Source organism: Xyrauchen texanus, chromosome 13, assembly GCF_025860055.1.
Source record: "Xyrauchen texanus isolate HMW12.3.18 chromosome 13, RBS_HiC_50CHRs, whole genome shotgun sequence".
Taxonomy (NCBI): domain Eukaryota; kingdom Metazoa; phylum Chordata; class Actinopteri; order Cypriniformes; family Catostomidae; genus Xyrauchen; species Xyrauchen texanus.
This window is the reverse complement of record NC_068288.1, coordinates 18,019,226-18,034,088: the sequence shown is the minus strand read 5'-3', so window position 1 is coordinate 18,034,088 and position 14,863 is coordinate 18,019,226. Positions and strand designations below refer to the sequence as shown.

General features: G+C 37.2%; 1 protein-coding gene across 2 annotated transcripts; it reads left to right on the top strand.

Annotated features, from left to right (window-relative positions):
- The first annotated feature begins 515 nt into the window (after positions 1 to 515).
- Positions 516 to 14,631, top strand: LOC127654390 (ADP-ribosylation factor-binding protein GGA3-like). 2 transcript variants are annotated; one of them, XM_052141542.1, is made up of 17 exons: positions 516 to 592; positions 2,068 to 2,152; positions 2,275 to 2,350; positions 2,444 to 2,542; positions 2,643 to 2,766; positions 5,161 to 5,258; positions 5,356 to 5,436; positions 5,558 to 5,695; positions 5,791 to 5,872; positions 5,990 to 6,100; positions 6,541 to 6,828; positions 7,001 to 7,086; positions 7,332 to 7,528; positions 11,249 to 11,514; positions 12,865 to 13,034; positions 13,228 to 13,338; positions 13,549 to 14,631. In XM_052141542.1, the coding sequence occupies exons 1-17, from the start codon at positions 553 to 555 to the stop codon at positions 13,657 to 13,659; spliced, it is 2,163 nt and encodes a 720-aa protein (XP_051997502.1). In that variant the 5' UTR covers positions 516 to 552; the 3' UTR covers positions 13,660 to 14,631. The 2 variants fall into 2 exon arrangements, with proteins under 2 accessions (XP_051997502.1, XP_051997500.1); XM_052141540.1 differs by having other exon boundaries at positions 11,246 to 11,514.
- The last annotated feature ends 232 nt before the right edge of the window (positions 14,632 to 14,863 follow it).

Sequence of the window (14,863 nt, the reverse complement as noted above, 5' to 3'; positions counted from 1 at the left end):
TAATTTTTAATAAGTTACTCTTCATTAAATTGTATCCAACGTATTTTAACCCGCCACTTAAATATACATGGATGTCAGATTATTTTGATTATATGGCACCCCTGCTCACAAAAAAAAAAAAAAAAAACACCCACACCCCTACAACAGGCATATAATTTTAACCGGTATATCAATAAATGAACTTAATGCTGCAACAGCGCACAAACATTGTGTCCAATAAGGGGACAGCTTGCTCACATGGGACTTTTGAGTTTTGTTACGTTTTGAAATGTTGCCTAGTGAAAGCGAACCGAACCAAGAAGGAAATGCAAAATTGTAACAATTCAGCCCGTTTCGGAACAAAGCAGACTGTTTACATGTCTTAAAACGCCCTAAACTGGTCAAATATGCAAGTCAGCAGCATATTTGTGTCGAACGGTGGAACGCGCCTTTGATGCCATAACGCCGTCTTGACAGAAAGCTCGTTTGATAATGTAACACAGCCAGTATGCCACGAGACTGTCACATGACGCGAAGGGTCTACTCGCTCACGTCAGTAGCAGATCAGTAATCATGGCGGATACGGAAGGAGAGTCACTGGAGTCGTGGCTAAGTGAGTTGCCATGCTAATATGTCATCTGGATATATATTTAGATTAGTCTCTGTGACGCATTTAACAGTAGCATAATGTCGTATCCAGATTGTGTCTAAAAACAGTTGTTTTCTTGTAAATAGTGACTGGATATTAGGTTTGTCAACTCAGGCTGTGTCTCAAAACCTAGTGACCTACCTACCTAGACAGCATTTTTGGCATCACTGATGATCCAGCAGCATATTTGGGTCAAACGTTCGAACTCGTTAACGATTCCTAAAATGCATACATTGTCGGCTCGCTAGGTTTCGAGACACCAACTCAATAATGTGTTATTTGCTCTCCTGTCATCTTCGTAATCAAAAGTTATAATCATAAAATAAACTAAATGCTGTTTTCACCTGATTACTCTTCTAAGCTCTGAGACTTTTCTGCTCCTCTTTTCTGTTTAAAGGTGCAGTCAGTACTTAAAAATTACTTATAAAGAAATGAATGGCAATTTTGAGACCTGTATACTATCATGACCACTCACTTGAGATGAAGACTCCATTCATATTAGTATCCTTATAAGATAAGTTTTATTCTACATGGAGAGGCTCTTTTCAAGGGGGCAGTCATGTTTGCATCACATGTCTTGCCGAATACTACTTGGGAATGCTACCTTCACATGCTATTTGAATTATCGGAAAACCAGCATCACTTAGCCTATACACAACAAACAGTATGTGAATGCATGGTATCTCACAAATTAGTAATTCATTTGCTCAAAAGTTGAAATAATTTAGCTAAATCATTGCTTCTGTATTTCTTTCTGCCAATACACACCTTCCAACATCCCAACTTGGAAACTCGGGTATCATCTAATTCCGACTTTCCTACTTGTAAATATGACTTCACAGGGTCATTCCTGTGCGTTGAACTCGCAATTACGATATTTCCGACTCCGAGTTGGGAGAAGATGTAAACATTCATTCTGGCAGACAAGAGTAAAGTTTCATTAGTGAATTATGGTTTTATTCATTTTTCTAAATGCAGCTCACTTGCCTTTTCAGTCATATTTATAATTTATTTATTATATTTATATTGTGTATCGGGATCATTTTATGCTTTTCCTACATTTTTACACAGAGAAAATAGTATGTATTTGACCAAATTTCACTTTCACTAAGGGATTAAGTTATTTATGACTGTGAATCGTGGATTTATAAAATAGCATCAGTAATGAATGATGATTCAATGATGCTGCATCCATGCCCCTAGGTCCTGCATCCTAAGTCTAAGATGATATATTCTAAAAATTCCACCTTAATAGTAGCTAACCAGTCATTCTGCCACAAACTTTATTGACATGTTGCACAATTTACTTAAAATATTACATAGTTTGTTAATTTGTCATTTTGGCAAAATTAAATAAGTAACAATTGTTAATTAGTACTAGGCTTGCATAGTTTTCAGTTGAAAACAGTGATATTCATTTGTTGATATTTTCTTCTTAGACAAAGCCACCAATCCTTCCAACAGACAAGAGGAGTGGGAATACATAATTGGGTTCTGTGACCAAATCAATAAGGAACTCGAGGGGTAAGTTTACATTTTACAGCTGCTGCAAGAAACTGGCATCCTGAACATCAGGGCAATGTGTTAAGTTTGAGCTTCTCTTCAAGAATCACTGAAATGAGAGAATTTGTGTCTTTATGTTGTAGCCCACAGATATCGGTCCGATTATTAGCACATAAAATTCAGTCACCACAAGACTGGGAGTCATTACAGGCACTAACTGTGAGTTTATCTCCTTTAATATTATTATGTTAAACCTGTGATCTTGGCTGGGATATTTAGTGGCCATCTAAGCTTGCCCTAATGATGTTGCAGGTTTTAGAAGCTTGCATGAAGAACTGTGGGAGAAGGTTTCATAATGAAGTTGGAAAGTTTAGATTTTTAAATGAACTCATCAAAGTAGTTTCACCAAAGGTAAGTTTATACAGTAAAATCAACACATTCAATGTTTTATTATCTGCAAAATGATACATAGCCTACTTTATGTAATCTCTCTTGTGTATTTTTACTACAGTATTTGGCTGATAGAGTATCTAAACGAGTGAAGACTAAAGTAATCGAGTTGCTGTACAGCTGGACTGTTGCTTTACCAGATGAGGCAAAGATCACAGAGGCCTATCAAATGCTAAAGAAGCAAGGTATTTATTCCAAAATACAGGTCACAAGTTTGCATACCCCTTTACTCTCATAAATTTAAAAACCCCTTGCAGAATTTGTAAAAATATAACACCATAAAAGATCAGATTTTTAAATGTAAATGTTTTCATATATCCCACAAGACAAAATAATAACAACTTACGCAAATCATCCTGTTCAAAGATTTACATCCCCTTGGCTTGGTTCTTAATATATTGTGTTACCTTCTTGAGCACATGTTTGCAGCATTTTGTAATGTGTATGAGTCCCTCAGTTGTCCTAAGTGTCAAAGCAGAATGACAACATCATAGAATATGTTGGTAAACCAAAAAATATGCAGTACCTGGAGGATTTTTCTTAAATACAGTGGGCAGCTTCACTGTTCAGGACAAAGCACGTACTAGGGATGTCAAAAGTACTGGTACATTGGTACCAAGTCGATACCAAAATAAAAAAGATGTAACGATACTAGTGTTTTGCACGCTATTTGAGCATGTGCTGTTTACTTGTCCTAGTGTGATTATTAAACCGCGTGTGATTTCAGTAATTTAATATAGAGTCTGGATGTGCTACATGCTTCAAAGTAAATGTTTGTAGCTGTTCATATGCCTAAAAAAAATCACATTTAATGAGCATCGCATGCTGTGCTTATTTTAGGAGATGATGGAAGAGAGCACACATTCACTGTGAGGTGTGCAACGCCTGCAGACTGTCTATTTATGTAATTAATTTGCAACATTTTGTGCTTTAATAATCACACTGGGCCATATAAGCAACATCTTTGCAGTGGTGTAAAGCTACCTTCAACAACACAGAAATGGAAAAGCTTTCACATCAAAATAAAAGCTAGATTCAAAATAAAAGCCGAATATATGAAATTGAAGAAATCGCGAAAGAAATACACTCACCTAAAGGATTATTAGGAACACCTGTTCAATTTCTCATTAATGCAATTATCTAATCAACCAATCACATGGCAGTTGCTTCAATGCATTTAGGGGTGTGGTCCTGGTCAAGACAATCTCCTGAACTCCAAACTGAATGTCAGAATGGGAAAGAAAGGTGATTTAAGCAATTTTGAGCGTGGCATGGTTGTTGGTGCCAGACGGGCCGGTCTGAGTATTTCACAATCTGCTCAGTTACTGGGATTTTCACGCACAACCATTTCTAGGGTTTACAAAGAATGGTGTGAAAAGGGAAAAACATCCAGTATGCGGCAGTCCTGTGGGCTGAAAATGCCTTGTTGATGCTAGAGGTCAGAGGAGAATGGGCCGACTGATTCAAGCTGATAGAAGAGCAACTTTGCCTGAAATAACCACTCGTTACAACCGAGGTATGCAGCAAAGCATTTGTGAAGCCACAACACGCACAACCTTGAGGCGGATGGGCTACAACAGCAGAAGACCCCACCGGGTACCACTCATCTCCACTACAAATAGGAAAAAGAGGCTACAATTTGCAAGAGCTCACCAAAATTGGACAGTTGAAGACTGGAAAAATGTTGCCTGGTCTGATGAGTCTCGATTTCTGTTGAGACATTCAGATGGTAGAGTCAGAATTTGGCGTAAACAGAACGAGAACATGGATCCATCATGCCTTGTTACCACTGTGCAGGCTGGTGGTGGTGGTGTAATGGTGTGGGGGATGTTTTCTTGGCACACTTTAGGCCCCTTAGTGCCAATTGGGCATCGTTTAAATGCCACGGCCTACCTGAGCATTGTTTCTGACCATGTCCATCCCTTTATGGCCACCATGTACCCATCCTCTGATGGCTACTTCCAGCAGGATAATGCACCATGTCACAAAGCTCGAATCATTTCAAATTGGTTTCTTGAACATGACAATGAGTTCACTGTACTAAAATGGCCCCCACAGTCACCAGATCTCAACCCAATAGAGCATCTTTGGGATGTGGTGGAACGAGAGCTTCGTGCCCTGGATGTGCATCCCACAAATCTCCATCAACTGCAAGATGCTATCCTATCAATATGGGCCAACATTTCTAAAGAATGCTTTCAGCACCTTGTTGAATCAATGCCACGTAGAATTAAGGCAGTTCTGAAGGCGAAAGGGGGTCAAACACAGTATTAGTATGGTGTTCCTAATAATCCTTTAAGTGAATGTATATTACTATTGTAAAGTATATTGTAATAATAATAGTAATCATTATTTTATTTGAGCAATATTTCACAATGTTATGTTTTACTGTGAGGATCTTTACTAAACCTCTTCATTCGATTAAAAGTAAAATAATATAATTTTTGGAAAGTAATTGTTCTATTTTCATTTGATTTACATTTTTAGTAATTAATTTGAATAGACACCATTTTGATAATTATATTGAATTAAACTTTAAAACATGCAACTTAATTAAAACATGCCACATACTTCCTCAGGTATTGTAATAGTAGACCCAAAAGTTCCTGTGGACAAGACCCTGGTTCCCTCGCCGAGGCCAAAAAATCCAGCGTTTGACAATGAGGAGAAGAGTAAGGTGTGGAAAGAGTTATAATGTTAGAGCTATAGGGGGGCAATATTTCATATATGAAAGCCAATATTGTTTTGTAAATTGTAAAACTTTGTCTTTGCAGCATCTTGCAGAACTTCTTAAGAGTAAAAAGCCAGAGCATCTGCAAGAAGCCAATCGCATTATCAAGAGCATGGTCAAAGAGGTGAGGGGCTTAGATTGTCTGATACCGAAGTTTTAAGTGAGGTCTCATATATTGGCGAGCAAATATTTTTGTTTACTCCCACCATGAGTGCTTTGCATGCAAGAATACATTTTTCTTTCAGGATGAGGCTATACAGCAGAAAGCATTTCAGCGTGCCAGCACCCTGGAGGAGGTGAAAAACAGTGTGAAGCTCCTTAACGAGATGCTAAATAATTTTAAAAAAGATGAGTCAACCCAAGCAGACAAGGAACTTATGAAGGTGAGTCGAAGTGTCTTTGGTCACTTGTCCTACCTAACATTGCACTGTATTTAATGTAACTGATCCTGTACAGCATGCTTGTGCTTTGTTATTAGGATCTTTATAATGACTGTGAAAAGCTTAGAACTGCTGTCTTCAAATTTGCAGCAGAGATAGAGGATGATGAAAGTGCCTTAGGTAATACACATTTTTATAAAATAAAAATACAAATAATTTTTTTTTAGATATTGTGACAGTATGATAGAAGAAACAACTTCCTCTCGTTCACATGTAACGTGGTCTCCTTTGGGGCAGGTGATATTTTGCACGCTAGCGATGATCTCTCACAAATTGTCAACTCTTATAAAAAGATTGTTGAAAGACAGACCATCACCATTGACACACCTGGATTAACAGCTTCAGAACGTATGTATAATGTGTCCAAACTATTGTACTTAAATATAAAAAGTAGTGTGGTTGCCCACTTTATCGATAAAGCCAATAAATCGGTCATTATCTTTTCCTGAGTATAGAAGATGCTATCTGCTATCTAAAACATATTAAATCTTATATTTTGCTGGTTTCTTTTTTAAGTAATATTAATTTATGAGTAAATTTCTGACTAACATAAAATATATATATTTTTTAGCAACATTGTTCTTATACCATTTACTGTCATTAAATTATGTGGTATATATTGGCCACCATACTCTCCAGATGTCGGCATAAGCCTTTGAAAAACTCTTATTGGTTGGCCACTATTAAAAATGTAATAATCTGAAATATTCAAAGAGAAACATCTTTGCTGGTTTACAAAACTACTGGCCTAAAAATGCAATGCATTCTATATATTCCTTTCTGTTCAGGCACCAGTGATGGAAGTTCTTCAGAGATTTTGATTGATTTGGCTGATGTAGACTCTGGGACTCCTTTAAGCTCCCTCAAGCAAGTTTTGCCCCCACCTCAGCACACCGATTTCATACCAGCTGAACTACTCACACTTACACCTTTAGTTGGAGCTCTGCCTTCCTCCTCCAATACATCCTCTGGGTCATCAGGTTTCCATATCAGTGACATTGACAGTCCTTACCGTTCCCCACCAAGTCAGCTTCCCAGTAGTCTCTCTCTGTTAGACGAGGAACTTTATTCATTAGGTGAAATGTCTTTAAAGTATTTTTTTATGTATGATACATTTTCCATGAACAATAGGAACATAGTGTATTTAAATTGATGAAATATCAGACATCCATCAAGACTTCATTCTTCGGTTTGAAAGAACCTCAATTTCTTTTAAAATTATTATTATTTTACTATTTTACTTTTCAGGCATTGGTAATCTAGACACAACCTTGAACAAGTCAGTTGAAAAGAATATAACAGAAGATCAGAGCAAGCAGTGGATTTCTTCAAAAGTAAGTTTACAAGTCTATAGGAAAGCTGTTTGCAACCCATTTTACTACTCTAATGTAATTTATTTTGTGATTTACTCAACAAAAAAACTTTATTAATAGCATGTGCATTAGAAATGTGCATTAAAAAGTATATAGGGTCAGTTCTGAATGTTGAATTTGAAAATTTGAATTTGAGTCTAAAAAGTATAAATGATATGCTGTTTGATATCTATATATAAAACTAATGGTTCTTTTTTAAATTACAGACTTCTCAACCAGTGAACAATCTTCCCTACAGCTCTGCTCCTTTAAATCCTCACATCTCAACAGCACCACCTACCTCTAAAGCTTCCGCAGTCACTGTAACTGAAAGCTCCCTTCCAAATGCTGAGCGGACAGCCTTGCCCTCCTTTCTGCAGAGCTGTAAAGACCTTGCCATGCTGGAGCTGGACAAGACTAACAGGTCATACAAACACAATATAAATAAATATAGCACAAAACTAGATTTAAATCGAAATGCTGGTAGTCTAAAATGAAAACAACATGCATCTGTAAGCTTAAATTCAATTGGACTGGAACCTTCCAGAACGGCATCTTTTCTGTTCCCCAGCACAAAGTAGACACACACTTCACCTTGCTTCACAGCCTGCTCTCTGTTCCAATGAAATTAAACCCTGGACCACCACAAGGCGCGTAACACTAGACCAACACATCCTTAACAATATTTTAGTATTACTTGTGTATTATTTATATGCGTGTTAAGGCTGCATGATATGTAGGAAAAATATGATGTGATAATCCTATGATGATATCATCAAAAAACACTGACTGCTCAAATATACTGATGTTTATTGAAAAAAAAATATCTATCTTAGGTATCACAGCCATAGTTGTCTTTTGTTCCAAATATTGATTTGTATGTATAATATACAGTTTATGGTTTTATCATTAGCTACAAATCCACAAACAGGAGGCGCTCCATCATTCGGAAATAGTTTTTGGAGAAAAAAATATTTTCATCTCAGATTTTAGCCAGTTTTATCATGAAATTCAAACAAAAAATGTTTTTTTTTGATGCTGTGTGCTAATAATAAATTAATAGCTGCCCATTTAAAAGAAGCAGGGTACAGCACTCTCTCTCTCTCTCTGTGACTTATAGCATGAAAAAAACATGACTGAACATTAGAGGGTATTTTGAAAGACACACATTTTTTAATGTTGAAATCACATGGAGAAAACGAATGGGCAATATCTTGTGCTTTCCCGTGGGTGCTTGAGCATTTACGGGATCAGCGCCCATGCACACTGCAGTCACACACACCAAGTGACAATCGCATGCCCACTTTATCTGCACCGCCATTAAACATTACTCAGAATTAAAATCATTCCGTTATTTCAAGCACTTGTGATATTTTTGGATAAGTAATCCGCTTTGCATGTCTTTGATTATTTTGCAGGAACAACTAGATGACTCTACATTATCCGGCTACTAACCAAGTAAAATAAATAAATGGACATCAAATATTGATTTGTTTTAAGAAATTATGTAATTGTGTGAAAATAAATAAATCACTGAACGGCTGAATTCCACCTCCGGTTTATTTAGTAAATAATGACCATCTGACTGCTCATTATCCAGCTTATTACAAGACTATTTGCGAAATAAATAAATGGACATGAAACTGATCTGAGTTTAATTTATTTTAGTAGCTTACTTAAAGAGATCGCACAGTAATCTGAGATGTAGGAAAGATGACTCGCAATACCCGGATGACTAGTCTGATATGACTTAATCCCTGGATGTGTGTTTGTTAAGCCATCTTTACTCTGCAAAGGTGGCACAGAAACTGCACATAAAGTGGCATTTAGGTGCATTTACATAGACTGTTTAATGCTGCTCAGCAGTTGTATAAATGCATTTATGCAGCCAGAGATGGGTCAGAGCAGGCTTAATTTAGTCTGGCTTTTGCATCTTTACACATAATTATGAGCAGGCTCAGAGCAGGCTTAACTCTGCTATTTAATGATGCCTTAATTCAGTAATATCAGACCTCTATATGGTGACATTGACCAATCGGAACCAAGTATTCCAGAAAGCTGTGTAATAAATGTGATATACAGTGTATCCGGAAAGTGTTCACAGCGCTTCGCTTTTTCCACATTTTGTTATGTTACAGCCTTATTCCAAAATTGATTAAATTAATTGTTTTCCTCAATATCTACAAACAATACCCCATAATGACAACGTGAAAGAAGTTTGTTTGAAATCTTTGCAAATTTATGAAAAAAAAATCACATTTACATAAGTATTTACAGCCTTTGCCATGACACTCAAAATTGAGCTCAGGTGCATCCTGTTTCCACTGATCATTCTCAAGATGTTTGTACAACTTGATTGGAGTCCACCTGTGGTAAATTCAGTTGATTGGACATGATTTGGAAAGGCACACACCTGTCTATATAAGGTCCCACAGTTAACTGCATGTCAGAGCACAAACCAAGCCATGAAGTCCAAGCAATTGTCTGTAGACCTCCGAGACAGGATTGTATCAAGGCACAGATCTGGGGAAGGGTACAGAAACATTTCTGCAGCATTGAAGGTCCCAATGAGCACATTGGCCTCCCTCATCCTTAAATTGAAGAAGTTTGGAACCACCAGAACTCTTCCTAGAGCTAGCCGCCCGGCCAAACTGAGTGATCGGGGGGAGAAGGGCCTTAGTCAGGGAGGTGACCAATAACCCGATGGTCACTCTGACAGAAGTCTAGCGTTTCTCTGTAGAGAGAGGAGAACCTTCCAGAAGAACAACCATCTCTGCAGCACTCCACCAATCAGGCCTGTATGGTAGAGTGGCCAGAAGGAAGCCACTCCTCAGTAAAAGCACATGACAGCCCACATGGAGTTTGCCAAAAGGCACCTGAAGGACTCTCAGACCATGAGAAACAAAATCTAAACTCTTTGGCCTGAATGGCAAGCATCATGTCTGGAGGAAACCAGGCACCGCTCATCACCTGGCCAATACCATTCCTACAGTGAAGCATGGTGGTGGCAGCATCATGCTGTGGGGATGTTTTTCAGCGGCAGGAACTGGGAGACTAGTCAGGATCGAGGGAAAGATGAATGCAGCAGAATGTACAGAGACAGCCTTGATGAAATCCTGCTCCAGAGCACTCTGGACCTCAGACTGGGGCGAAGGTTCATCTTCCAACAGGACAACGACCCTAAGCACACAGCCAAGATAACAAAGGAGTGGCTACAGGACAACTCTGTGAATGTCCTTGAGTGGCCCAGCCAGAGCCCAGACTTGAACCCGATAGAACATCGCTTGAGAGATCTGAAAATGGCTGTGCACCGATGCGCCTCATCCAACCTGATGGAGCTTGAGAGGTCCTGCAAAGAAGAATGGGAGAAACTGCCCAAAAATAGGTGTGCCAAGACTTGAGGCTGTAATTGGTGCTAATGGTGCTTCAACAAAGTATTGAGCAAAGACTGTGTGATTTTATTATTTTTTTATTAATTTTTTTATAAATTTGCAAAGATTTCAAACAAACTTCTTTCACATTGTCATTATGGGGTATTGTTTGTAGATTTTGAGGAAAATAATGAATTTAATCAATTTTGGAATAAGGCAGTAACATAACAAAATGTGGAAGAAGTGAAGCACTGTGAATACTTTCCGGATGCAATGTATTTAGCCCTAATGTGTGTGTTGTTTAATTTTGATTGATCATTAATTTTGTGTTGTTTTTGTGTTTTTTGTCACAAGATATTAGGGTTTTCAACCAAAATGGCAATTTACCCCTGTACAAAGTTATATAAAAAGATGAGAGATATAAATACAGATTTATGGTACATATAAATAAGCTGCTCAAATACACCAAATAGTTTTTGTTTGTGTAAAGTGCAACAGATAAATAGACGAAAGTTCTATTTAGAGGTAAGCTCTTAACTGAGAAATTAATGTTTGCTGTAGATGAAAGATTCCACCTGTAAACTAATTAAAAATTAAATAAACTAAAAATGTATTGATTACAGATCAGACTGTTCAATAATAGCATTCACACATGAAAGGAAAAGGGCTCGATGCTGTAGCCTTAATTATGACCAAAGATCTGGTATTTGAGTTGTGCTGTGTCTTTTTTCTTTTTAACACAAGGAGGTATTTTGTTACTTTATGTGTAGCAGTCAGTCCAGTTATTCAAGCCTGGGCAGCAGAGAACTTGGAGTAGGTGAAGGGAACGTCCATACTGCATTAACCACATTCTGTTTGCCAGCTGGCAAAGCACCAGTGCCTTCTACTGTAACCTCTGTCAAACCTCAGAGCTTCACTCCAGACAGCCCTCTCTTCATGTCTCTTTCTCCTACAATACCCATGAGTCAGACACCCTCAGCCTCAGGCCTGGACATCTCCCTAACCAGTGTCTATGTCCCACTTGAGGCCATTAAACCAAGTAAGGCCATTAAAGAATTGTGGATGCTGTTAATTTGGGATAAAAAAATTCCTCTTTATTCAGATATGAGAGAACAGCAGTTATTCCACCTAAAATGCTTGCCTTAGTATTACAGAGGTATACTGTATTATAATATGTTTGTGTAAGATTGTGAATACGTAGTGTTAATTATGAAAACATTAAATACAAAACAAACACAAATGGCAATGTCCAAATGGATTAAATGACATCTATGTAAGATTAAATGAATTGTTTCCCAAAAGAATTACAGTTTCTCATTATTTATTCACCCTCATGATATCCCAGGTGTGCATTACCTTTTCTTCTGCTGAACACACATGAAGATTTTTTGAAAAATATCTTAACTCTGTATGTCTATTGAAGTCAAGTGAATGGTGACCAGAACTTTGAAGCTCCAAAAATCACAAAGGCACCAGTGGTTTAATCCATGTCTTCTGAAGTGGTACGATAGGTGTGAGTGAGAAACAGATGAAAATGTAAGTCCTTTCGTACTATAAATCTTCACTTTCACCTTCTTCATGCATATTGCCACATACTGGGCAGGGAAGAGAATTTATAATATAAAAGGACTTAAATATTGAGGTTTGTCTCACCCACACCTATCATATAGCTTCTGAAGACATGGATTAAACCACTTCAGTCAAATGGATTAATTTTATGCTGCCATTATGTGCTTTTTGGAGCTTCAAAGTTTTGGTCACCTTTCACTTGTACTGTATAGACCAAAAGCCAAGCAGAGATGTTCATTAAAAATCATTGTTTGTGTTCAATAGAAGAAAGTCATACACATCTGGTTTAAAATGAGGTTGAGTAAATGGTGAGAGAATTTTCATTTTTGGGTGAACTATTCCTTTAAATGGTTAAATAGCTAAAGTTGTGGTTAACCAGTATGGGTTTTCCATATCTAGAGAGCATGGTGATCAATGGCCAATTTAATGCACATTATACTGTGTATATATAATGATTGCAAATAACATGACTAAAGATTGACTAAAATGCAGCTGCATGCCAAAATATTTGAAAACAGTGAATCTGCCTTATAACATTGACAAAGCTGTCTATAGATTTTAGAACTGATACACTTTAGATAATTGGCCAAATGGATGCATTTGTTGTCTACTGCTGGAAATAAAAAAAAAATGGCCAAATAGTAGCTTAATTAAGAATTAATTTTTTTATGAAACTTAGTCGATCACCATTATTAAGGTTTTTAATATTGTAATATATCAAAACATAATCAACATTTAACAGTGCTTGTATCTACCTGTGGACAAATTTCTCTGAAGGTTTGACTTGGTACCATGTACTTTTTCCTTAATGTTTTTTCAGGTAAGGAGGGTCCAGTGACAGCCTATGATAAGGATGGTATTCGTGTGCTCTTGCACTTTGCTACTGACCACCCACCTGGTCGCCCTGATGTTCTGGTGATTGTGGTGTCCATGTTGAACACAGCACCGCTGCTGGTGAGGAACTTAATGCTGCAGGCAGCTGTGCCAAAGGTGAGGGGCATAAACCGTCCCTTTAGTGTTCTGTTTTTTTATAATTTCAATGGATGTCTAATTTTGTTCAGTTATAGATTTTGGAGATGTGTAGTGCTTTTGGTTTGCAGGTGTTTACCATTGGATTCACCTCTGATTGATATTTTATAACTTATTGTTTTTGTTTACTTGCCCCTTTGATTGTGATTGACAGTCTATGAGAGTGAAGCTGCAGCCTCCGTCTGGGACTGAGATGACTCCCTTTAACCCTCTCATGCCCCCCAGCTCCATTACTCAGATCATGCTGCTGGCTAACCCACTGAAGGTAGAAGTTACTCAACACACCAGCCTCAGCATTAGGGAACATTTATTAAAAGGAACTCAATATCACTGTATTATTTTGATCTCTTTTGCCTTCTGTAGAGATACAATGCAAAACCTGGCAATATTTGGTTAGAGTTAGATGACAGTGAGTGTTTCTGCAGTGGCAGTAAAGTAAGGCAATTCACCTTGATTATTTATGTATGTTTTGCAGGAGAAGGTGAGGATGAGATACCAGTTGACATTCGTCCTGGGAGATCGACAGGTCACAGAGACTGGAGAAATAGACAAGTTCCCTCCAGTAGAAAGATGGGGTCATTTATAGCTGTGTAGCTCAGAAGCAAAGCATTATTGCTTATGACAGAGAGAGCTTAAAAAAGTGGATGTTAATGGGATGAAAGTGCATGGATGAGCCTTAAATAGTGTCTCAAAAGACAACTTTTGTTCTGGACTCTACCAGTGACATACTGGATGCTAATGTTAAAAATCCCAATCTCTAAATAATCCCACAAATGTCTCCATGTGATGGTCTTCCTCATTAAGTACCATTGTAATCAACAAAAATGTGTTGCCTGTAAGAGTTTGAGTCCTAAAGTTTTATTTGGTGTCTTTCAATACTGCAGTGGAGGGTTATGTAATATCACTGGATGTCTCACAGAAAATATTTTTTTTTTTACAATTTTTTTCCTTGGTGTGACAGCTCTATTGTTTCTAACAGTTTGCATATATACCGACACGTTTTTTGCTTTGAATTTTATTGAATATGTTGGCTTTGAGTTTTACATTGTATTTATTTCATGACTATTTATCACTCAGTTTATTGATGTTTGACATGGCTGGTCTTTTACACTGATCTAAAGCTTGTCATTTGACATTGTTTAACAGTAAATCTGCAGATCACAGGAAAGTGTAGAGAAAAAAAGTAAATATGGTTAAAACCATACTTTTGACTCTGTTTTCAAAGCTTGAAGGAATTACTTATACACAGTGCTTTGTTAGACTGTTCGTTTGTTGTTCTGGAATGACTGAAAAGACATTATTATAATACTAAATGACTGTTTATAATTGTATTGGGGTGTGGTCTAACAAAATTTCTGTAAGCCTTTTGAAATCCTATTGTGTGGCCTTTTTTCCTTTTACACTAAGCACTACAGTTTTGTTTTGTAGTGCTGGATATGTCCACCTACTGAGAGAGTGAGTTCCACAATCCCAGGATATTTCTCTTTTGACTGTATGGAGTCTACAATTTTACATGATGTAAAACTGTTTTTAAGACAAATAAATTGTTTCGTTTTGACAATTCCCTAAAGTATTTTAATGTAGTTTTGTGCATATGGTCATTTGTGCAAGAAACGGCAGTTAGGCCTGTCACGATAACTACTTTTGTTGAAAAAGCGATATTATTGTCATTGTAAGACAATTTTATGCCACTGATATAATTCTAATGCAATTGCATAATAATGCAAGTACACCCTTTCAAAGAGCAATGGATTTTGGGATTGGAATATAAAAATAAAAAATTTAATATC